Here is a 25,928-nt window from a genome sequence, read left to right on the forward strand (position 1 = left end):
TGAATTTGTAAGTAATTTCTTGCGGAGATGGATTTCAAAAGGTAAGGATTTTATAGGAAAATATCTCAAAATAAAATTGTTCGTAAATGTAGTAAATTATATGCGACGTGAGAGTTGCATGGTAATGGAAGCGACTTTTTTTTTTTTTTTTTTTTTTCTAAGATGGGACATGACAGGAGCGTTGCGATCGGAAAAACAACTGAATGTTATATAGCGTGGTTGGTCTGTTGCTATGGTAACAACGGTTGAGTTGGCAAAATTTATTGTGCACACAATGTTAGCATTGGTACGTTTCGTCTTTGATTCTCTGTCGATTTTTGTATTGTTTTCTTACCTTCGCGTCAATTGTCAATGAATGTTTTAACGTCAGCCATCTTAACGTCAATTGCTAGTTTCCATCAGCTGGCAGCGTGGTAGTCCATATTGGCAACATGGGACTGTAGTTCCAAGCTCGGGCGCTTACCTGTCATGTCCCATCTTAAAAAAAAAAACAAGTATAGTGAAGGAAAGGAATGAGGGACATAGGATGTAATGTGAAGGACGCAAAACTTGTATTAATTCAATAACCACTGGAATATAGTGAAGCACCACAAATAATAATGAAATAGACACAAAGTTTCTATATTGTAACTTCGTTTCCAAGTCCTCCATTATGCTAGTCCATAATGCCATCACTAAACTTTGAAAATCCTGGAGAGATTGTTATATGCAAAGCATAACAAAAGTCTAACATAACCTAGCCTAGCCTATCACAAATATGTACAGTATATGCATATATGAAAGGCATAGTGTGAGTGCATACTAGCGTGAAATTTTAGTAATGTCACCAAAGTTATGTTGGTATGAGAAGTAAGACACTTGAAGGTGCATAAGCGAAGTGGGAAGGGAACAATCTCAGCGCTCGCCGCTCGTTTAACCTAACTACTTTTAACTTGTAATTTTGGTCTCGCAGTTTATTAGTTTAGGTTAGATTTGCACTTTGCATATAGGGGGATTACAAACTTACTACATTTCTATTGTTTTAACATTACCTAAAGTCGGCCTCGGTAGCTTAGTTGTTACAGCGCTGGCCTTCTATGCTCGAGGTTACGGGTTCGATCCCGCCCCAGGTCGGTGGCATTTAAATGTGTTTAAATGCGACAGGCTCATGTCAGTAGATTTACTGGCATGTAATAGAACTCCTGCGGGACAAAATTCCGGCTGATTTAACCTCTGCAGTTGCGAGCGTCATTAAATAAACCATAATTTTAACACTATCTAAACGTGTGGGGAAATAATTACAATGGTGGCAATACTTCATGACCAACCGCAACGCCACGAGAATGGAGATCTGCATAACCAAATTATTCAGTCAGTTTTGTTGCGTGGAACAGTTTTGCACAGTTACTTAGAGTGTCCCTGGTTTTCTGCAAAGGTATGTTCCTCTATACCTATTTTAGGTTTTCATATTTCACCCTCAAAACAGAGCATTTGTTAATTTAATATCGGTGAAACATCACTTTGAATGTAGAGATAACATACTGTATTTGAATGACATTGTCTTGAAACTACAGTTTCTATTTTAAGTACGGTAATAAAACAAATCATTACACATTAACGAATTACTGTTCTTGAAATCTTTCACTGACTTGATTTAGTGTTGAATTTGTTTAATTGTGACACCCAGGAACTTTGAAATTTTTGTAAACCATTTTGTGGAATTTCTTCATATGATCATACATTTTAGATCCAAATTCTGTCGAGACCAAAATCTTTCTTTGTCAGTTCACGTTTTAGCCTGTGGTTTATATACCGTATAGCTAGTACATGCTTATATTTTTAGTTGGTTATTTAACGACTCTGTATCAACTACCGGTACCGTACTTGGTTATTTAAAGTCGATGTGATTGGTAATAGCGGGATGAAGCCGAGAATTCACTATGGGATTACGTGACATTCGTCTTACACTTGGGAAAAATCACGGAAAAACCCAACCAGATAATCAGCCCAACGGGAACCGAACCCACGACCGAGCGCAGCTCCGTATCAGTAGGCAAACGCGTTACTGCATGAGCTACGCCGGTGGCTCGTAGGCAATGGTAAAGGTTTATGGTCCCTCGTTCTTGCCTGGTATTTCATTCCTCTTTGCTTGTGAGTCACTGCCTACTACTGGATCTCATCGTCTACACAGCATGTTCTTCTACGGATAGGTCTTTTTAAAAATAATTTAAATGCTCCCTGTATCAAATAATTTTGGTGCAATGATAATTACTTCAAAATGTTTCTTACTTGTGATTTATTCATATAATTAAAATACGATCATTTGGTTCAGGGAGCATTTCAATGATTAAAATATCATTTGTCTGTAGGAGAACACGCTGCGCTATGAAGACGATGCGATCCAGTAGACATTACGCAGTAACCAGACAAATGAAATAGCCGATAGGTACATGCCTAGATCATATATACTAACAGATAGCTCTTTTATATAGGCTTTAGAGTTTGCAGTCGAGGCCGGCTTGATGTAGTTCAATAATCGTCAACAGATGGCACAATGACCAACACCATCACGAGACACGAACTCTGAACCGGTCTGGTCGGTCTAAATCGATTATTTCTTGCTTACGAGATATTCTCGTAAGCAACGGTATGTACTGTCGACAACTGATGACCATGGATAAATATTATTGGCCTATATGACCTTGGCAAGTTCGGAACGAGGGAGTTCTAATTATAGTTGTCACGTGGGCGAAGCGAAGAGATAAGATAAAGTACGCCTTTGTATTGAATAGAATACAATATAGAGGCCGGTATTCATAGTCGAGATAAGTCATACTTATATATAAGTCGAACTTAAATCTCGTCTCAATTGCAGATTTCGGTCCAAATATGTCGTACTTATTATAAGTCGTTCTTATTTTATAAGCTTTACTTTACAAAGTCTGACTTCATGAAGTTGAACTTATTGCAATTCATAGTGACTCAAGTGCGACTTATGTTATGAAATAAGTTAGACTTTATCAAGTCAAGGGAACCCCTGACTTATGTCAGTTTTAGCCTAAAAATGGATAACGAGTTTGAAGAAATGATTGAAGAAGTCAATGAATTGCAAGAAATTCGTGCTCCAAAGCGTTATTTGAGAAACGTCATGAACCCCTTTGAATTTTATAATGACATTGAATTCAAGAGGAGGTTTCGTTTTCACAAAAGGACGGTTTTGGATTTAATTCTTCCGAAAATAGAGAGAACTCTTGCAAAACCTAACCAGCGAGGTTTGCCAGTTCCTCCAGTTTTACAACTTCTCATTTGCTTGAGATTTTATGCCACCGGAAGCTTTCAGGTAAGTTTCATTTTATTAAAATTAATATAGCCATAACTGCAACATGTGAGGTATTCAATATATGGGTGGGGTTAGATTCCATTAATGTGCATGAAATTTGATTATTAGTAAGGTTAAATTTCCTGATCCAGTCAATTTAAATTAAAATATTAAGCATTAATAAAATTAATACAAAACAAAGCCTTCTTGCTCTTATAATGAAACTAAAATAAATTGCCAAATGTAAGGAGTTGACACTACTTTTTATATTACTTATAGATCGTCATTGGTGATCTCTGTTCACTTTCACAATCGACAGTCTCAAGGGTAGTGAACAGGGTATCAAGGATTCTAGCATTACACATACGCCATCACATAAGAATGCCATTGACGCAGCAAGAGAAAGCAACGAATCGTTTACGTTTTGAAGAACTGGGAAGGGGTGGTAATCCCAACAACCCTGTTATACCTAGTGTGGACGGTGCTATTGACTGCATGCATGTCCGTCTTTGCCACACAAAATTTGGAGACCACGCGGAATCATTTCGAAACCGGAAAAACTATTTCTCCTTGAATGTACAGGTAAAAATAATATTATTAGACTATATAACTCAACACTTTTTTAAGACAGCACACTCATTTCCAGTACATTCTTAACTAAGAAATCGCAGTCTTCATTTATTTTATATCGCTATTGTATGTTGCTGTTTAGGCTGTTGCCGGACCTGAAGGTCAATTCTTGGACATTGTATCCAGCTGGGCTGGAAGTGAGCACGACAGTCGAATATTCCACAACTCTCGGCTCTATGTCCGTTACGTTCAAGGCGAGTTTACCGGTTGTTTACTAGGGGACGCAGGGTAGGCTACTGTTGCCAGAGAATTCTGCTTACTCCCGTGTTAAATCCTGTCACTCCAGCTGACCACAGGTATTTAATATATGGACATGGGCTATGTAATGGGAAGTACAGGAGAGACCTGCTATTCTCATTGACTATCTATGTTTATATCCAACTTTCTTGTTGAACACCTACTGTATGTTTATGTCTAACTTATATATTAATTGAAATTTATAGGTACAACAGAGCCCACAAGATGTGTAGTGGAGAGAATGTTTGGAGTATGGAAGAAGAGATTTCCTTGTCTTTCGGTTGGTCTAAGAAACAAACTCGAGAATGCCCCAAATATAATTGTTGCCTGTGTAGTGCTTCACAATTTGAGTTTGGAGATAAACGACAACTTACCAGAAGATGACCCAGATATAATGATTCTCCCATACGAACCTGTGCCTGTTGCACCACCTGTACAGCAACCGGGAGGTTTGGCTTTCAGGAGAGAACTGATTAACAGAGTGTTCAGGAAGCATGATGATGAAATGTAAATACATTTCACAATTAGTTTCATATTGGGGCAATTCCATTCGTAACGAAATCACCCATTGTATTTTACTGAAGTAAAATATTATTCATTTATGTACTTTATGAAAACATTTGAAATTGAGACATTCTGTAACTTATACAGTACAATAAATATTGTAAAGTTTGAAACAATAACCGATTAAATTGCCTGATTACTACAATCTCAGAAATTCCAATTTAAAGGAGTTTATAAATAACAAAATTGTTCAATAATTGCCTACGTAATTCCAGAGGCGTGGCGTACATGTGACCAGTGTTACCACCACTAAACAAAATAGATTTATTGAAGTTTTTACTACTTCTAATAATTCATTAACATTATTTGAATATAATATAAAAGGACATTACTTTCGCTGGCCGCTGTTCAGTAGACTGTGTGCGACATTGCGACATCAATGCCGAACATTGTTAACGGCAAGGGACAGTGCAACAAGCAACTCGATGGAGGGCATTGACCCCTGCAGACAGTGCTGCTAGCTCGGCAACAAACATTTCGAAATGCGCAGAAACCAAGTGCTTCTGCCGGTCATATTGGAGTGGGGATAAAGTCATTTGGCTTGAATCTGTGGTAGAGTGCAGATCGGCTCTTGGGAAGTACGGTTTACTCTAGATAATGTAATGTATCATTGTATTCATACTACGTTAGCGTATTTCAGGTCAATCTTAAAGTGTAAGGTGTCCTACCTCTCTGTCCCGCCTTTCGTTAAATGTTACTGGGCGTCACAATATGTCATGCACTAAACTGAAATGGAAATGCTATGTTATAGTCTCTTGTCGCCCTTTAAAAGCAAGCAGAGCAGAGTTAATGTAACGCATACTAAGGGGCCCTGTTACTGCTCAGCTTGACGGTAAATGAGCAAGCGCACCACAGACCAGGGAATCTAATTAATGCAGCACAATATATTCAGTGACCCTGTTACATTACATTGTCAGATTGCTGATAGAGAAAAATGTATTTTCTGGTATCATGTTTTCTTGCGGTGTGTTGGTGTCAATGTATTACCATTATAAAAAATATCAGCATCGGGATCTTCTTCCAGTAGGCCTAACTGTGAGTGTAATTGTGCAATTAAGAATCTTTTAAAATAGCCTTTCGGTTCACGCTCTTTCGTGAAAAAAAGTAATAATTGTAAATCAAGTAAGCCCACACCTGTTACGAATAATTTAAAATCAAAAGCATCTTGTGAATATGATCGACATTTCAATGTCTCGTGGTACACATACTACCCTTGCCTATATGGATGTAGAAGATTGTGTGCATCAACAAACTGGAATTTCTAGTGTTTCTTAATTCTGAAAGGTATGCAAACTTCGCAGAAATGTTTATGGAAAAAACTTTTCAGATCTTGATGCAAAACTATGGGACCTACCAGCGGAATACTCAAGGGCAGAATAGACTATCTGGACTATCCCTAATGTTAATAGAAAAACCTCTTCTCTTGAACATGAAAGAAGGGACGGTAATACCCATGCAATACCCACACCACGCCACTGGTTGTTACGAATTGTAATTATGTACTTTGACATAAAACAATGTATAGGTTATAGAAGTAACGTTAAATAATATATAATGTACAAATTTGGAGACAAAAGAAAAACGAAATTGGAGACAAAAGAAAAACGAAATTCGAGACAAAAGAAGAACGACCGTCTGATTCACATTGTTGTGACAATGGCCTTGCAATTTCTCATACCAATAAGTTCGACTTATTTGTATACACATAAGTTACACTTATTGCATGAAACTTAACAAAGTACGACTTATTAGCCGACTATGAATACCGTAATCATATAAGTTAAGATTTTCCAATAAGTATAACTTAACAAAGTCATACTTATTGAACAAATAAGTCATTGACTATGAATACCGGCCTTAGAGTAATCATGTAACTGTTTACTGCAGTGATTGTAGTGTAATAGCTTTTATAATCTGTATATTACTGCTCGTAGCAGTTTTCTGCATGCAACATTTTGCTACGCGATATAAGATTGGTAATGCTTGCTACCAGACCCTTTGATCAGCTGGACAAGGTGATGTGTGTTGTTCTACTCGACTATTTATTTAGACATTCACAATGCAATAAATGATTCTAACTTGGTGTAATTCTGGAAGAATGAAAGACTGACTTTATTGCGAACTAATGATCGTGGTCTGATTTTGGAGATAACTTCATTCAGCCTTCAACTTTCTGCTTTTATTTTTGTAGTTGCACTGCGCACTATGTACAGTATGTAAGAATCTTGTTCGTACAGTAATATTGTTATTAAAATTATATAATTTCGTTAACGAAAATATAATTTATTTTAATGGGTTAAATTAAAATATGAAAAAACAATATCTTCTTTTCAGGATATAAAATAAGCTTCATCAATTTTTTTTTTCAAATCAGCATAAATAAACATACAAAATAAAAAAAAAAGTGCAAAATTTATTCAACTTTTCTCTTCGTACATCTAATCATTTTGTACTTTTCAAAGCCTTATTTGCCAATTATTACACAAAATTAATATCTTGTAACATATTCTTTGCTTTCATAATCTCCTCACATCTTCTTTACAACCTCACAAACCTCTGGGGTGATATTTTGCCATTCTTGTGTCATTATTCTTTTAAGCTCCGGAAAGGATGTTACCTTGCTATTTTTTACCCTCCTTTTCAAAATTGGCCACAAATGTTTGATAGAATTTAAATCCCCTGATTGAAGTGGCATTTTGAGTTGATGGGGAATGTTCCAAATGAGCCAGGTCTTGACGATTTCAGCGGTATGTTTAGGGTCGTTATCATGTTAAAATATATAATTACCCTGGAAGCAGGTTTTTTTAGCGCTTTCTTTCAAATTTGTCACAAAAATACTCTTGTACGTTATTTTATATATAATTCTCATCAATGAAGTGTACGTTTCCGACTCCATAAGAAGACATACAGGCCAATATCATGATGGAATCACCTCCGTGTTTTACAATAGGAATAGTATTTTCTTTCCTAAAGGCAGAGTTTGCCTTCCTCCACACTCTGTTGCAACCATCTGGGCTCAAAAGATTTGTCTTCGTCTCGTCGGACCATATTACACGATCCCAATAGTCCTCCTCTTTAGAAACGTGTTCGTTTGCAAATAGAAGTCTTTTTATTCTATTTGACTCACTAATAAAAGGTTTCTTACATGAAACCCCGTCATAATATCCGTGTTTTCACAATACACTACGAATGGTCTGGTTAGACATTTCTTTTCCTATAGTGTCTTGTACAGGGACATCATTTTATTTTTACTTGCATTTTTATTGTACCTGCATTTCTGAAAGTACTTCACTCCCACCCCTTCACTAATGTCCTTGCTCCCGTCAGACACACAAACTTACGGCCGCTGTTGCATTCGAAGTCTTCAAGCAGTGTAGTAAACACTGCAGTGTATAATGTGTTTCAGAAATATGATTGCGTTTTCTATAGAAGAAGGAACCTATATTAATAATATCGTACTAAAAAATTATATTCAAGAAACGATAAATTCAATTTCAGAGAATATGCTTCAAAATGTTTTTAATAATATGCGTACTGAATTGAAGCCTGCATTGTAATGAACGGCAACCATTTTCAGCAACTTGTTTAAAAATTCAGATTAGCTTTTTTTGAATTGAGGTGGCTAGAAGCAAAGGAATGCTAGTGATATTTGTGAGTTAAGTGCATCCAGTGTAAGCAAAAGTATCTAAAATTTTAGTGGCAAAGGGATATTTTAATCGCATCTCACATTAAAATTTAAATAAAAAATTTCACCGATTTTACGAAAGCTTAAATATTTAAACCCGATTTTCTCAAAAGTAACTTAAGTGCACTTACAGCCCTTTACTTATGACCCCCTCAATTTAAATGCATTCTCTATATTGTATGATAACATCAATAATTAATATGCTAAATAAAGTAGACATTACATAACGAACATAGCTGCCTGAAAAGTCGAGTTTTTGAAAAAAAAAATGTTACTACTCTACTGTATTTTGATAAATTCCGTAAAAGTGATGATCAAACTGAAAATCGTAATATCGTATTTTCCTACAACATAAATGGATACACTACTTTTCTCTCCTCCTATACCTAGTAAAATGATTTGTTTACATATTGCACTAGTAACATCAAACTCCTGTAATGGAAGGGGGCAACAGTGTTTCCGAGTATAGCCAGGTTAATGTTAAAAATGTTGGTAAAAATAAAGTGATGACCCTGTACTTGTGAACGCAGTTTTTCAACACTTAACCTAGGGTAACGACGAATTTGTTGTACAATGTATCTTTCTTCCTTTTCATTTAATTCTCTTTCTTTTGGTTTTTCGCCTAAAATTCTTCCAAGACCCTTCATAATTAAATTTGTTTACAATATGCTGAACTATTAAATGTGTATATCCAACAATTTTACTTATTTCCCTTAAAGACTTGCCTTTAAGGATAAGTTGAGCAGTAACTTTCTTAAGATATTCTGAAAGTTGCTTTCGCTTCGCCATCTTGTACACTACTGTCATGCTTGCAAGGTAAAAATGTAAACAAGGGAAGCCACCACTCAGCAGTAGCAAGCACTGACCGGTCAGCGTATTTTGAAACGGTGAGATGGGGCAAGACATGTAAGTGTACGAACAGAAAAGTTGCATACGGAACACAACGAATAATGAAGATTTATTTTTAAAATAACAACAAATGTTCTAAAGATATATTATGATTAAATGTAATGGCGAATGTTATGAATAAACTGCACACAATTATATACGTGAAGAAGAAAACAAAATATGTATCTTATTTGACAGTTAAAACGTACATTATCACAAAAATAAGGGCTGTACGAACAAGATTGTTATATACTGTACATCGGAAGATGCAAAATACGTTTTTGTGATTGAGAGAGATTGTTTCTTAATGTAGCCTATTCAACGAAATTGCATTACATTGTTGTAAATTCAAGTATTGACAAGTTTAATGTTCTGATATTATAATTTTTATAGTCCTAAAAGCCCGGGAGACTGATTTTGTATGTGAACCAGTGACGTTGCACAAAACAGATCAGCTGACTCTACCGTCCGCGTATGACAGTTGGTGCTTTCATGGTTATGAGTTGAGGCATTGCGTATAGTGTGTAGCGGAAAATATTAAACAGCTGTGTTTTAATAAAATTGTACTCATCGTGTGTATGTACTATGCCAAGCTGAGAACTTACAGTAATGTAGGCTAAATGATGACATTTAACCTGAGACATGTTACGAAGGATGGAGCGAATTATAACGTGAAAAACATTGACTCGTGCAATATCATTCGGCAAAGCATTTTTTTATGACTTGGTACCATACTAATGGTAAAGTGCATTTTCTTGGAAGTGTGTCGGTATGTTAATGCATAACCAAAGCTCGGAACTTGGGGACTTGTGTCTTTACACGCGGCTAAGCGACCGGACTTCAATGTCAACAAACTCCCGCTTCCAGCACAGAGGTACTGTCAGGTCTGCTATAAAAGTGGTTTCTGACTGGAACAACATATTGATAGTATTGCGGTAGGTTGAAACACGTAATTTTATAGAATATGCATAATGAAAATAAAAATAAGAAATATATAAAATTTACTGTTCTGCTCTGTACATTCTATTATAATGTATGACTACGTACATTCGAACATTTTCGAACCCATTATTTCGTCTGTTAAACATGATTTGAAACGAGAAAAACTTATTTCCACTTTCGAACCCATAACTTCTTCGTCTGTTAGTTAAACATGATTTGAAACGCGAAAAACTTATTTCCACTGAAGTGACGGCAGAAAACTTAACATATTGAATGTTTTCACTGTCACTGTTTTCTGTTAGATATCCAGCAGTTGCTAGCTGATCTCGTATCTGAGAAAGATAAGTATACCGTAAATTTTTCTCGAAAATAGTTTTCAATTTGTGTGTCACTACTAGGGCAGGTCCCTCTACGACTTGATTCATGGCTATGGACAAATTTTCCGCCGATTTAAGGGACTGCAATGTCTTTCGCCGTTTCCAGCCTCTAGTTTGTGTGTGGCACAACTTACAAAATATAAACTCTCGATTCGAAGAAAGTAATGTATCTCCTCCGAATTCCTCCACGAAATTCTTTAGGCATATTTAAAATTGAGAAAATTGACTGTATTTTCGAACTTCTATAATACCCATTCCAATCCGTCAAAACAGGCCGTTTACCTGTAATTCTCTGAACGACATTGGCTTCGACATGAAAGGGTTTCCTCATCCGTCTTCCTGTCATTCGATGTGACCACTTTCTTAGTACACACGACTGTCCCTGAGCACTTGCAGCACGAGCTTTGTGTTCGTTGCACCTGTAACCTTACTCACGCACATAACACACAAGTCCCCAAGTTCCGAGCTTTATGCACAACGTCAAAATTTATACACTGCAGTCGAGCCGTTCTTATTTCCGGCAGCAAATCACACGACAGCTTCTGGTCAGCTGACACGCTGCTTCACTGGCAGTTGTTGTCGTCAAGGTTATGCAGACGACATACTGCTTCCCGCTCACGGTGGATGTTACTGTGTTGTCAAGTCTACCCTTGTACTCTTAACGAAGTTTTAGCACATGTCTAGTCTTAAACATTGAACGAAAAATTATTTCCTATGATAAATAATTAGTAATATATGAATACATAATAGTATATATTATTGTTATTGTTGATCCTAGCATCCCAGGACACAGACGACTTACCATGTTGTGGTATAATTGGTTTTTCCGACCATTTGAAATAACGATTTTCGTAAATACAGAAACAATATTAGAAATTACTAAAATAGGAGAAAGCTGTAAAATATAATAAATAAACAGTTTTTATGTGAATGAATAACTAAAACCACACAACCTGTAAATTAAATAAACTATGTTAGTATTAGAAATTTTGTCATGATAAGTTATTGCTACATAAAAAAATTACACGAAGAACCTTTCCTACCGGTATAATTCAATTTAGAGGTGCTACGCCTAGATCGCTACAATCATTGTTAGTATCTGCCGCCGCCAGTTCTCAGTTTATTTTCTTCTTTGCCAGATTATCCGTACTTCTCTGTCTCTATTTGAGAAACCGTGAACTTGTTCACATCACACGCATCAGCTGTTCTTTGCACCACTTGCATTAAAGGCAATAAACTACCCTTATTTTCACGTTCGTTTTCGAAATAATCTCTAACGCTAAGAATCATTTCTCTGCTTTGCGAATTGATCTTCCGACTTCTCCGCGGCATTGTGATGCTCAAACCTCAGCACTAACAACAATAACACTGCACTATCGACTGATTGTTCGACAACCTGCTATTAGAACTGCGTTCGTTCACTATTGGCTTGACAGAGATTTAGCAACACCGCTATTGCCTACCTTCGTCGCGCCAAAAGTCGAGAAGGCGTGGCCACGCCGGAAATAAGAACGGCTCGACTTTAGTATTTCGAAAGACTACTGTTAGTCCTCTCCCGACGTTGGGAAATGGACTTTGTGAACAGAATCAACGTAACTTATGTACAAGCTGTTGTACGTAAAATGAATTCTTCCACCTTCAGATGACCTTCAGGAAGAAACGGCGGCATTTTCATTCGGCAATGGTAAGTTTTTTATTACTTTGCATAAATTTTATATAGAACGAAATGATTTGCGGGTCTATTAGCCTATAGAATATCGGTAATGTGTGTGTGTGTGTCTATTCGTTGTTTCCTTTTATTTATATTTAATTTGAGTTTTAAATGTGTATGAAGACCACGGTTATGAATTAGGTTAAATGGGGATAGCTTAAGTGACATGAGATCGAGGTATGTGACAAGGTTAGTTGAGGGGATATCTGAGCGACATGAGGTCGAATACTGTGAATTCAATTATTTAAGCAAGCCTATGTTTTCTTTCCCGTGCATAGTTGGAGAAACGCCGAAATTTCACCTATGGATTGTGTTGATATCCTATTTTCAATTTTTCGTGTTGTGACGTCATCGTTTGTTAAACTTTACGAAAATAAAGCGATAGCCTATAATGAAAGAATCCCAAGTGTTTTTACGTTTAGTGTTGCCATCCTGATGTATTGTTCATGATTGTGATCCGAGAATATTATTATTTTCGTTTGATAATTTGACAGACATTGTTGTTTTCAGATACGTTACCAATGAAACAATTATATTAGGTTACTGTTCAGTCAATACTTACCACTTAAAACAGTGACTTAAGATAAAACATATTTTACTTTATTTTATGATGAGCACTTTCGCCTTACTTACGGTATCATCAGGTGTCATCTGAACATTACATAAACACATTATAGAATATGTGGTTGACAACTTACAACATGCATGAATTATGCCATTACGAAAAAACTAGAAACTCAGATGAATTTTTTTGGAACATGTATCGGTAATGTGTGTATGTGTGATTTTTAAAGTATTTGTACATCATTGTCTAATATGGAAAAACCAGAATTACAAAGTATTATGCACAATAGATATGTATTAATTAGGATAAAACAGTTAAAATGCAAAACAATTTTAATGAACTAGTTGTACATATTTGTTAAAATTACATCTGTGTTATGTTGACAAGTACTATCAGTTATCGATTCAAAGATTTAGAAATATGTTTGTTGGTGGACATTAGGGATATTTCCTATTGTTGCGAACTGTTCCGTCGATTTTTGGAACACTTTCCTTCCAGGATCCCGATTTCCCGTTCATGCTGATTTTTTGAAAATCCTATCTTCACCTCATTGCCTTTATTTTTTTCTTCCTTCGCCCATTTGCGTATAGCCGTTTGAATTTCCCCGTCTTTATTCGTCTTATCATCCTCTACATAGCACTCTTCTCTCGGGAAATGTTGAGTATTCCTCATTACCCTGACTTTATATTCAATATTTTTCATGGTAATTCGCACCAGGTGTCTTACCTTTCCAATCTTTTCCTATGTATCTCGCCTTTTTTTTTTTTTACCAACTTCCTTCCAGGATTTCCATTTCCCTGTTGATGCTATTTTTTTGAAACCGTATTTTCACCTCGCTGCCTTCATCTTTCTCTTCTTTCGCCCATTTGCGTATAGCTGCTTGAATTTCTCTCTCTTCTTCATCATCATCATCTACATAGCACTCTTCTCCTGTGAGTTTTCGTATTTTCCTCATTACCCTGACCTTGTCTTCAAAATGTTTCATGATAATTCGTACCAGGCCTCTGTTTTTCCAGTCTTTTCCCATGTATCTCACGTCATTGTTCGGCACTTCTGTTTGTTTTCTTGAAGATCTCATTTACTGTTTCTAGTAATATCTCTTTGTTTATTTCTATTTCGGTACTTTTGATAACGATGTTGTTTCTTCTTTCGTTTCTGTGCCTTCTTTTTTTCTTCCTCTTCGATATCTTTAATGCGCTGCTCCATCGTTTTCATTTTAATTTCTATCGTGTTGTTTCTATTGCCTATCATTATTTACATTCTTTCTCTATCTTGTATCCAAGCTTGCTCTCTATTCTTGAGTTCGATTCTCATTGCTTCTAACTCTTTTATTGTGTCCTCTGTGAATGACTCGTTCTGTTTTTTAATGTCCGCAAGTTCTGCTACGATTTTCGAGAGAAACTCATTTTTCATTTTCTTGTTACTACTTTCTTCGTCGCTATTATGCTGCTCCATTGGGTGCCTTCCTCCACACCAGACTTTGACACCTCGCCATGCCATACATCTAGTGGTAGGTAATGGTATGGAGTTCGTTGTTAGTCCCGCGGAGGCGTTGATGTTATGCCTCTACGCGCGCCACCTCTTGGTTGCTCCATTTTGTGCCTTCCTCCACACCAGACGCATGACACCTCGCCATGCCATACGTCTAGTGGTAGGTAATGGTATGGAGTTCGTTGTTAGTCCCGCGGAGGCGTTGATGTTATGCCTCTACGCGCGCCACCTCTTGGTTGATCCATTTTGTGCCTTCCTCCACACCAGACGCATGACACCTCGCCATGCCATACATCTAGTGGTAGGTAATGGTATGGAGTTCGTTGTTAGTCCCGCGGAGGCGTTGATGTTATGCCTCTACGCGTGCCACCTCTTGGTTCCTCCATTTAGTGCCTTCCTCCACACCAGATGCATGACACCTCGCCATGCCATACATCTAGTGGTAGGTAATGGTATGGAGTTCGTTGTTAGTCCCGCGGAGGCGTTGATGTTATGCCTCTACGCGCGCCACCTCTTGGTTGCTCCATTTAGTGCCTTCCTCCACACCAGACGCATGACACCTCGCCATGCCATACATCTGGTGGGAGGTTGTGGTGTGGAGAGCTGGTATGTGAGGTGGGAGGCCTGTTAATTGTGCGGAGGCGTTGGTGTTATGCCTCTACGCACACCACCTCTTGGTTGCTCCATTTAGTGCCTTCCTCCACACCAGACGCATGACACCTCGCCATGCCATCATCTGGTGGGAGGTTGTGGTGTGGAGAGCTGGTATGTGAGGTGGGAGGCCTGTTAATTGTGCGGAGGCGTTGGTGTTATGCCTCTACGCACACCACCTCTTGGTTGCTCCATTTAGTGCCTTCCTCCACACCAGACGCATGACACCTCGCCATGCCATACATCTGGTGGGAGGTTGTGGTGTGGAGAGCTGGTATGTGAGGTGGGAGGCCTGGTAATTGTGCGGAGGCGTTGGTGTTATGCCTCTACGCACACCACCTCTTGGTTGCTCCATTTTGTGCCTTCCTCCACACCAGATGCATGACACCTCGCCATGCCATACATCTGGTGGGAGGTTGTGGTGTGGAGAGCTGGTATGTGAGGTGGGAGGCCTGGTAATTGTGCGGAGGCGTAGATGTTATGCCTCGACGCACACCACCTCTTGGTTGCTCCATTTAATGCCTTCCTCCACACCAGACGCATAACACCTCGCCATGCCATACATCTGGTGGGAGGTTGTGGTGTGGAGAGGTGTTGAGGTGGTAAGCCTGATGTTATTGGCTGGCGGGGTCTGGGCGGCGAGATGACTGTGCCTGCAACAAAATTATATATAAAAAAATAATATACCGATACTGGACATAGTATTACAAAATTATAAAATAAATTCATACATAATAAATTGCTGTAGTAAATAGACATTTTGTTCTCAATAATAAAAGTGAAAATCGTGATACTTATAGTCTTTTTTTGAATACTATGAACAATCAGGAATTTCCTGGTTTTAGTTTTAAAGATCTTGTTGGTTTGTACAGTGTTTATTTCCATCTGGAAGTTTGTTATAGGATTTACCCCCTGTCATAGAAGATTTCTAATTTTGTGAGTTCCAGGTTGTGATTTTTTTTTCTTTTTGTGAATGTCAATTTATTCTGATAGTTTATTTTGTTAAGTTCTTTTATACACGCTTTATAATCTGTGGTCATATCGCGTAGTTAGGAATTGTGAGGTTACCAGTAGGCAGTTTTTACTATTGTTGAGTTCCTGTTTCTATTGGTTGTTGTAGATGACTAACGTTCATTTAAGTGATTATAAATGTTTGATTAATGTTTGTGGTATTGGTGATTGAGACGATGATGAATCATGACATGCAAATTTCCAATCCCACATTTGCATCTGTGACAGAGGGAAGCCATGAAAATTCTCAGTCAGATTGGTCGGCAACGGGTTTTGAACCCGGGACCTCTCAAATGCGAGTCTCAAACGCTACCGCCTGAGCCAACTCGTTTCGTATATTCTGGCATTGTGTGTATGAATGAGTTGATTAGAGATATTAATATAACTTTCGTTATATGATATTATTATGATGATATAATATAATATGATGATATTAATGATATGATAATATTAATATAATCACTTCCATTATATGTAGGGAATTTAACGAACTAAATGCTTGTCTGCATGAATCTGTATGTTTAAGTTGAAAATATATCTAAGAGCTCTTTTCTGAAGATGGAAATAATGTTGGTATATTTGGACGAAGTTACACAATAATAGACCAAGCGACAGTTCGAAAAAAGAGAGAGAGAGAGAGAGAGAGAGAGAGAGAGAGAGAGAGAGAGAGAGAGAGAGAGAGAGATTTGCACAGACCTGTTGATGGCAGGCTAATTTAATTCGGAAAAAATCAAGAATGGAATATCTGAATTTTGCTGCTATTGTAGTTGAGAAGTGTTGTATCATCAGAATTAATAAAAACCTGTCCATTTTGTAAGGATGATGGTTCGTTAATATAGGGGAGAGTTGGGTAGTATCGGACATCGGGTAATATCGGACAGTGCGTTTCTTTCATCTATCAACGGATGGTAGTGCCTGAATGACATGGTTACGTTTCTGTATGCGACATCACAGAAACGTAACCATGTCGTTCAGGTACTATCATCTGGTGGAAGATGAAAGAAACTCACTGTCCGATATTACCCGATGTCCGATACTACTCAACTCTCCCCAAAATTATAAACAAGAGGTGTCGCAAAATCGACACTCGAATTACCTTACATTACTTAGGTACCCTGTCATGAGAGGACCCTGGAAAATGCTAAGAAATTAGAGTAATACACGTTTCAGCAGGAATAAATTATTTGTAAAAGCTAGAAATAAATAATCTACCTATCCCACTATTACCTTGACTGAGGGTTGCAACAGGAATAGAAAAATCCACGAGACAGAAGTTGTTTGCTGGCAAACAGGGATTTCGAAGAGTGCATAAATATTTAACATACAAACGGATCACCTTCTCAGAATCATGAGGATGGTAATGATGAGATATCTTATAAAGATGGAAGAATGAACACATTTCAAGAATTTACAGCGTATTATTTAAGCACATCTTAGTTGTGCCATAACATTTAAAATTAATCACAGAAGATATATGGTAATTTTGCAATGCCAGGGCGAGACAGAGAGAAATAACAAAAAGTTACAGCTGCCTTTTCTAAGGGTTACCATGAAGATTCAGAATACATATAAATTGAAGCAAGATAATATTTTAGTTTACGTATGCTAGTAATTTTTAATGCAATAGTACTAGAGCTGTTGTTGTTTTGTTTATGTAACTTTGAGTGAGCAGCTATCACTTTCGAGAAGTTATTCCATTTTAATTTTTAAGAATATAAACAGTAAACATAAACATAACAATTATCTTTCACTTCCTAGCCTTCATTTTTATATTTAAAAAGAATGGGAATATTTATCAGTAGACCTACTCTGTAGCATGCCTATTCATCAAACAAGTTTAATAAAACTGTGCTCAAAAGAAAAATTGCAAATGAAGGGAATACCTATGTCAGTGAATGATTATTAAGGAAGGTGAATAAGAGAAATAATTACACATAGCACCCTAGGATAGCACCTATTGTAAAACTGGAACAAAAGTTTAGTAAAGCGCTTAAAGAAGGCATACAGTTGTGAAACTAATATCAACATGCTTGTAATAAACCATAAAGTATACATATAGCTTAAAAACTGATTTCAATAAATGTTTACCATTAGATTTGGTATTACAAGGATTACAGAAAGCCTTTAAGTAACACACTCTGTCATCTACGTAACAAAATACTCAGTACTCACCCTGTGGTCGTAGTAGACCGTGAACCGTTCTATTATTATAGAAGGTCTCCGTGGGCCCAGACCCATATCAATAATGTCCCTGTCGTCAGGATAAATTATATCTCGGCGACCTGGATGCACCTGTTAAAAGAAAAGTAACTAAATAAAATAATGTCGAAAATACATAGCTGAATTATGTAGTGTGTTCATTAAAGTATGGAATATTGCTCTTAATGTCTTAAATGTTAATTTGGCAGGAAAAAGTTTTACACAAAAGCTGTTAGGGATAAATCAGTGTTCGAAAAACGTTATTCAGGCATATAGATTTTGATAGTAGACTTCATTTTTTTTTTTTTTTTCAAAATGGCATTCTATTTTAATTCAGTCTCCATTAAATTTTACCCGTTTCGTATCTTTTAACTCTTTGTTAAACTTGAGACAAATAAATAAAATACGTAAAATCATGTGAAATAGGTCATAAAAATAAACAAAACACTATCACGAATCAAACTTTTTAACAAATGCTCAAAATGAGAACTATTCACAGTCAATGCCCCAATCTATCACGAAAACAGCCCATTGTCTTTCTCACAGTTAAATGACTGATCTGTTCTTACTCATATCTACGATTAGAGTGTATCAGAATAAATAAAAAAATACTGAAGTTCTGTGAATTACTTTTTTTCATTTTGAGTATCCCTTGTAAAGTTTGGTTGGCGATAGGCCTAGTGTAAATATTAAAAACAGCATGTTTTAGTGTACAGCAGTGGCAAAAAAAACCGGACCGACCCCTGTAGTTGATTTCAGAGCCTTGTTCACTCCAGAGCACGATAGACTGGTAACTAAGACTTCCGTGGTTCGAATCCTGCCTGGGAAGGAAACTTTGTTTTGTTCCTTGTTCAAATTTATTCCTAATACTTTTCGATAGCTGGTAAAATTCATGTTTTGGGAATAAGTTAATTAAGTAGTAAAATATCGCTGCAATCGAAAAGTATTGGGAATAAGGAACAAAAAAAGTTTCCTGCCCAGGCAGGATTCGAACCACGAAAGTCTTAGTTACCAGTCTATCGTGCTCTGGAGTGAACAAGGCTCTGAAATCAGCTACAAGGGTCGGTCCGGTTTTTTTTTGTCACTACTGTACATAGTGTAAATAATTTTAATTGTTAATATTAGTGTAATATTGTTAAAGTGGTCCATGTTTTGTTCTGCCCTACTTGACGAAACAAGAGACGCGTGAGCCTTCAGTCAAGTACTTCGCTTACTATATGGACGTGCGTCGTTTACATAAAACTCCAGTGATACTCTATCTTGTAGCCTTCTGGGATTAAGTATGATCCCTACTGATTACAGGTAGGCTACATTTTATTAGGTTTACAAAACTCTGCCCGAGAATATTTATGAACTCAGAAATAACCCGAGAACTTGTGATGAGAGAAATGATATGGATATGTAATTGAATAGAGTAAACAATGACTTTAATTATTAATAATTTCGAGGGAAAAATTGTTCCGGAGCCGGGTATCGAACCCGGGACCTTTGGTTTAACGTACCAACGCTCTACCACTGAGCTACTCGGGAACTCTAACCGACACCGATCCAATTTTTCCCTCTATATCCACAGACCTCAAAGTGGGCTGACAACCGTCAAGCAACCAACTTCGAGTGCACACTAACTCCGTGTGACTTAAATTGTGGTTTTCTGTTAACGAACAGTGACGTGTATTATTGACGGTTGTCAGCCCACTTTGAGATCTGTGGATATAGAGGGAAAAATTTGATCGGTGTCGGTTAGAGTTCCCGAGTAGCTCAGTGGTAGAGCGTTGGTACGTTAAACCAAAGGTCCCGGGTTCGATACCCGGCTCCGGAACAATTTTTCCCTCGAAATTATTCAAATCAACTTTACAGGGAGTTATACCTGAAAATCTTGATTTGACTTTAATTATGTTCATGCCCAAGATGGCGAAATGGGAGAACCCCAAAAATATCGCAACTGCGACTTTATACGCCACAAGTATCAGTGAAATATTCCAGACCTAACTGGGATGGATTCGAACCATGACCGACAACGTGACAATATAATAGTGTAGACCAGGGATTTGCAAACTTTTTTTCTTCCACAATTTTTTAGCTACAGAGTTGAAATTTTTACAGAATATACAGGGACATCACTTTATTTTTACTTCAATTTTTATTGTACGTGAGTTTTTGAATGTACTTCACTCCCACCCCTTCTACTAATGAAGTTCAACCGTCCTCCACACAGATCCAAGACCGCATATACAGTCATAGTAGCCTTACGGTCATAGTAAACAGTACGTCCCAAAAATATGTTCGCGTTTTCCAGTGACGAAAGAGCTTTCAATATTGCATCATTTTCTATATTGGCCTACGTCGCATCCTGGTTTCCCCCACTTGCTTCTATTCGCCTCTCTGTAAATGCTAGTGGCTGGGCTGTCTTAGCTCTTTTCTGAGAACATTAATTTCTGTTAGGAATTGGACGTCTACGTAATATTATACAACTGTTTAAAATAACTTAAATAAAAGGACCTCGTTAAGTAATTGACTGTCACGTGATTTCCCCCCTTTCTACGACCCTACGACATAACCACTTGGACGGACAGTAGACAGCATGTCTGAGTAATTTTATCTTTTCGGATCGGGCAGAAGTGAAGATTGAATTTACAGTACGTAAGGTCTCTTTTATAGAATAGGTACAGAATTATTTCAACATGAGTTACTGATACGAAGTACGAACCTGGTAATTGAAATTACGTACAATAGTCTATAGTGCGATAATATGTACATTAGAACTGAAGCCTGTATCGAAATGAACGGTCACCATTTTCAAAAATGTGTTTAAATATCCATATTATGATTATTTTTCAATTTAACTTAATTCTTTATAGTGTACGCTAATGTGCTGTAGACGGCATAATATACACTGCATAATGAATACGTCCGCATGGATAGCTCAGTTCGTGAGTAAAAACTCTCATTGTTAATACTGTACTGTATTTTGATTAAACAAAAACCTAATGAAAATTATCAAACTCAAAACCGCGATATTTCCTAGTTTACGTAAATGGATGAACTACTTTTCTTCCCTCCTATACCTAGTAAAGTGATTTGTTTGTATATTACGCCAGTATCGTCGAACTCCAGTCGTGGAAGGGGGTAGCAAACGGTGTTTCCGGTTCTTAATCGTTGATCCAAAGGTATAGCCAGGTTAATATTAGAAATATTAGAAAAATAGAATAATGTCCCTGTACATATCAATATCATAAGTACAAGTTTTTAATTTCAATCTTTTCTCATAAACACTTTAAAAAATTAAACTTATTTTGCTCTCTTTATTTTTTTCTTAGTGAAAAACTTATTTCTTAAAAAAAAATATTTTTTTATCTTTATTGCATATTGTGCAATGGAGCATTAGTAATGCCATACTCTTGATTTCTTAATTTGTAAAAAAGTATAATTTCTTCAATGTTCAAACATTAATAAAACTAATTGTGATTTTTATTAATTCTACTCTCAGATGCCACTTCTTAAAAATGTATGCACTTTTTTCGTGAGGTTCATCGCTGTGGATAATGGTCAGCACATGTGACACTGCAACGAGAGGGCACGGATTCAAATCCTGGTTGGGACAAGTTACCTGTTTCATGTTTTTCCCGTGGTTTTCCATCAATCCATTAAGGTGATGTACTACTGAAAGGAGTCGATTTTTGACAAATTTGATCATATTTTTATTTTCGCGCTAAAAAAATGAGGAGTATTTTTGTGAAAATTTTATCTCATTACCTTAATAATAATAATAATAATAATAATAATAATAATAATAATAATAATAATAATAATCCGTGGCGCTATAGCACTTGAAGGGCCTAGACCGACCAGCCGTCTGCTAGCCTCATGCCCACATGTCGAAGCAGAGGTGGACGATCATCCAACCAGAATGGAGGTATCGTGTGGTTAGCACGATGATGCCCCCAGCCGTTATAGCTGGCATTCGCAACCGAATTTGGCTACCTATCATAGCTCCCCAAGTGCATCACGATGCTGGGTGGGCACCGGTCCCGTACACTGACCGAAACCTTAATTAAAAGTAGGCTATACTTTTATATAATTTGGTAGAAGTTATGTTAATTCACGAGTTATATGTAACAAAAAATTTAAATTTAGTAATCTCAAAAAAAAGTTCGATCAAATTACTTTCAAATGGCAAATTGTGAATTAAGCTAATACCTCTGTCAATGAATGATTATATGAATTAAGAATTGTGGATAAAACGAAAACAATAAGATCTGTTTACTTGTGTAAGTGAAACAAAATCAAATTGTATAATGGACGGCTAGCAATTACGAAACTGATATGAAAATCCTTGTTTCCTGCTTAAAAAATTGATTTCAATAAATATTTCGGCCCATCATGTGAAAATTCAGTGTTACAACGATTATGGAAAGAATATAAGCAATATACAGGGCTTTCATTTCAAAACTTCCAAGTCTTAAATAACTATGTACTATTTGAATTAAATTACATTAAATTTAAACAAAAAAAACGCGTCAATTTAGATATTTAGGAATAAGTTAAAATGATGTTAATTGCGTTATAGTTTTAATTCTCTCGATCCTCACCCACTCTTTGAAATTTCAAATGACAATTAATTCTGATTTTAAACTTTCCCCTCAATATCTAAATTGACGTGCTTTGTTTAACTTAAATTTAATGAAATTTTGAAATGAATGTCCTGTATATAAATTACTCTTATCTATATATAACCAAGAGTTACTTACCGGACGTCGTGTGACAAGCAAGACTACATATGGACGGTCTACTACACGCCCGAACTGGACACCGTAGATCTGTGAAAAGAAATGAAACTTGTAAATCATGTTAAAAATCTCAGTGGACTATAATATATTCTACTGCATTTTATTAACCATTTAATATATATTAATAAATCCAATACTCATAATATTTTCGGAGTTAGAATAATCCTAATGTAAACACAGGCTCGTGGCTAACATACCCGTCATTGCCTCGTATGTAGTCCAAACACACGACGCAGGAAAATATAGTTCCGTATTCGAGGATCATAACTTTGTATTTATTTTAGAAGCAAATTTAAATTTTAGTTAGTAGGCCTACTAGATGCGATAAAGCTTATTACGTAACTCATACGTACAACATTATGAAAAGAAAGGACACTTTTATATTTTATTTACTACGAAAGCGGATAAAAAACGAAGAGTATTAACCATACGAAGGTAACATGTTCCTGTAACAAGTTATCGTCACTTGATCTTGAGTTTGTCCCCATAGGTAAGCAAATAATAGTATGGCTTCTGCATCCTCAGTGAATGTGGTTAACATAACAGAGGAATAACACCTTTGTCCGCCAGCGATTGGCCTTACACGAAAGTTTGAAATAATTTAATTAAGTTGGCAGTAATTGTTTCCTAAGCAAACGAATGCATAGTAGTGACGCTAGGTCTACTTTGACGAGTAACGAGAAATTTTTAACAAGAAACAGAATGTACAGCAGTGGGCGGGATCACGTGCTGAGAATCGGTGGCGCTAAGCTGCGGCCAATCAATCCTCATTTCAGTCACGTGATACTGTTTACTGTAGAAACGAATTTCTTACTTTAGTTGAACCTAAATGCTTCACATCTACTGCTTTCTTACATGGTACAAATTATGGTATACATCTATATAATTTGATAAATTTAATCCAAAATTGGCTACTTTTAATAATGAAATTTTCAAATCCAGGATTAAACAACGCATATGACAAACTTCCCTACTTTATATGTACTATGTATTTTAAGGCAAGTTTAATTCTTCCCTAAGTATATTATTTCTCTCAATCTCATCTTTGTTACAAGCCTATATCAACATGATTTACCACTGATTACACTAATAATAGTATTAACCAATAATCAATCTCAACATCATCCTTTTTCACTCTGAAATTATGGTATAAGTCATCTCAATTATTACTCTTATTATTGTTATTAACTTTATTACTATCATCTTAAAGTAGCTACTTCTTAAGTATCTTATACTGGTGTTTAAATGTTAGTATACATAGTATTTATATTCGTGATTTATGTATGTTTCTGTCTATCTACTCCTCTCAAGAATCTGATTAAGGTACGGGGGTTGGGGCATAAGTCATAGCAACCATTTCTTTTTGTGAGCGTGAGTGGAAAATATGAAATATACAGATGAAAGGACAAGGAATGGACGAAATGTACGGACATTTAACAACATGCCAATATTTTGCTCTTCATGTTTGTTATGGTCGTTGCCATAACATTACAGGGGTCCTGTGCCAGAATCATTACAGCACACATACCCGTTCTAAATGCCCTCAAATTAGCTATCCATCTCGCTACTGGCCGATATGGAATGGGCATTATTCCCGACAGCTTCTACCAACAGTATTGTTGTTACCATAACGGACTGAAGTAAAGTTGGAAAAAGAACATTTTCTTTTAAGGGAAAAGTGTTGTGAAATAATGGTGAAAAATTAAGAAAATACGTTTTTTTCTGTTCGTATTTATATTTGAACCTTCTAGTTTTATAATATGCTTTCATTTCCTACTTGAGAGCCCTTCAAACTGTGTCACATGAAAGCGTTTGGTTTAAAAATTAATGCTGGGTTGCGTTGTAAGCAAAAAATGTTTTAGTAAAGATATATTTTTTTTATTGTCAATATTACAGATATTATTCAGTAGGACAAATTAATAATAAAAAAATATCTTTACTATTCTCATAGCTAGCAGTGCATATTTCTGTGCAGATTACTGTGCACTTAACTGCGGAATCCCGGCCAAGCAAGTCACTCAACTGAGTGCGCTCCTAATATAATGGCAGTTGACAATGGACATATACGTCAACATATATGCCTAACTTGGAGTCAGGCCAAAAGGGAAACATTCAAGGAGGAGGGTTCGGTCCGGTGCTGTGGATTGAATTCGGCGTAGCTCAGTGGTCAGAGCGCTTGGTACATAGAACCAAGGACCCGAGTTCGATCCCCGGCGCCGGAGCGAATTTTTCTCCTCAAATATTAAAAAATGTTTTATTCACCCTTGCTGGATCCACTTTGATCACATGTACAATTTCTTATCCAGAAGACAATGGTTGAATGATAGGCCTACCTTATAGTTAATGCGTGTCTAGCTGTTGATACTGATTTATATTAAGGCAGATTTCGTAATTGTTATTGCGACTCCTGTTATCCAAGCCAAATTAGATGACTCAGATTGAAAAGGGAAACAACTCAAAATTTAAAGTTTTGAACAATCTGAATTTTAAAGCTTCGTAACTGATGATTGAAATAAGACATTTTTGAAGAGCATGTGCCAAGGAATGATTATGAACCAAGGGATGTGGATAAAAAGGAGACAATAACTCATAGCAACTTTGCGTGGGTGAAATAAAATAAAAGTTTTTAAAGTACAGTATATAATCCGAAACTGATATCAAAATCTCTGTTCTAAATCTATTTTCAAAAATATTTTTCAAGGATTTCATTTCATATGAAAATTCAGTCCTATAACTATTACAGATAGCCTCTAAGGATTATACCACAGTCTAGTATATACAGTCACGAAGCTTGAGTTGTTGAGGTTGCTAGAAACAATAGACTGTGCAGGTACTATTTCGCATTGTCTGTAATGAGGCGATAGTAGCGATCCTAGTGGTTAGCAACTATCT

At 36.6% G+C, this 25,928-nt stretch overlaps 1 protein-coding gene across 1 annotated transcript; it reads left to right on the top strand.

Moving 5' to 3' along the window:
- Positions 1-2,888: 2,888 nt before the first annotated feature.
- Positions 2,889-4,676, top strand: LOC138713973 (putative nuclease HARBI1). The gene is made up of 4 exons (XM_069846555.1): positions 2,889-3,319; positions 3,578-3,880; positions 4,011-4,122; positions 4,372-4,676. The coding sequence occupies exons 1-4, from the start codon at positions 3,044-3,046 to the stop codon at positions 4,674-4,676; spliced, it is 996 nt and encodes a 331-aa protein (XP_069702656.1). The 5' UTR covers positions 2,889-3,043.
- The last annotated feature ends 21,252 nt before the right edge of the window (positions 4,677-25,928 follow it).

This window comes from Periplaneta americana, chromosome 14 (assembly GCF_040183065.1).
Source record: "Periplaneta americana isolate PAMFEO1 chromosome 14, P.americana_PAMFEO1_priV1, whole genome shotgun sequence".
Taxonomy (NCBI): domain Eukaryota; kingdom Metazoa; phylum Arthropoda; class Insecta; order Blattodea; family Blattidae; genus Periplaneta; species Periplaneta americana.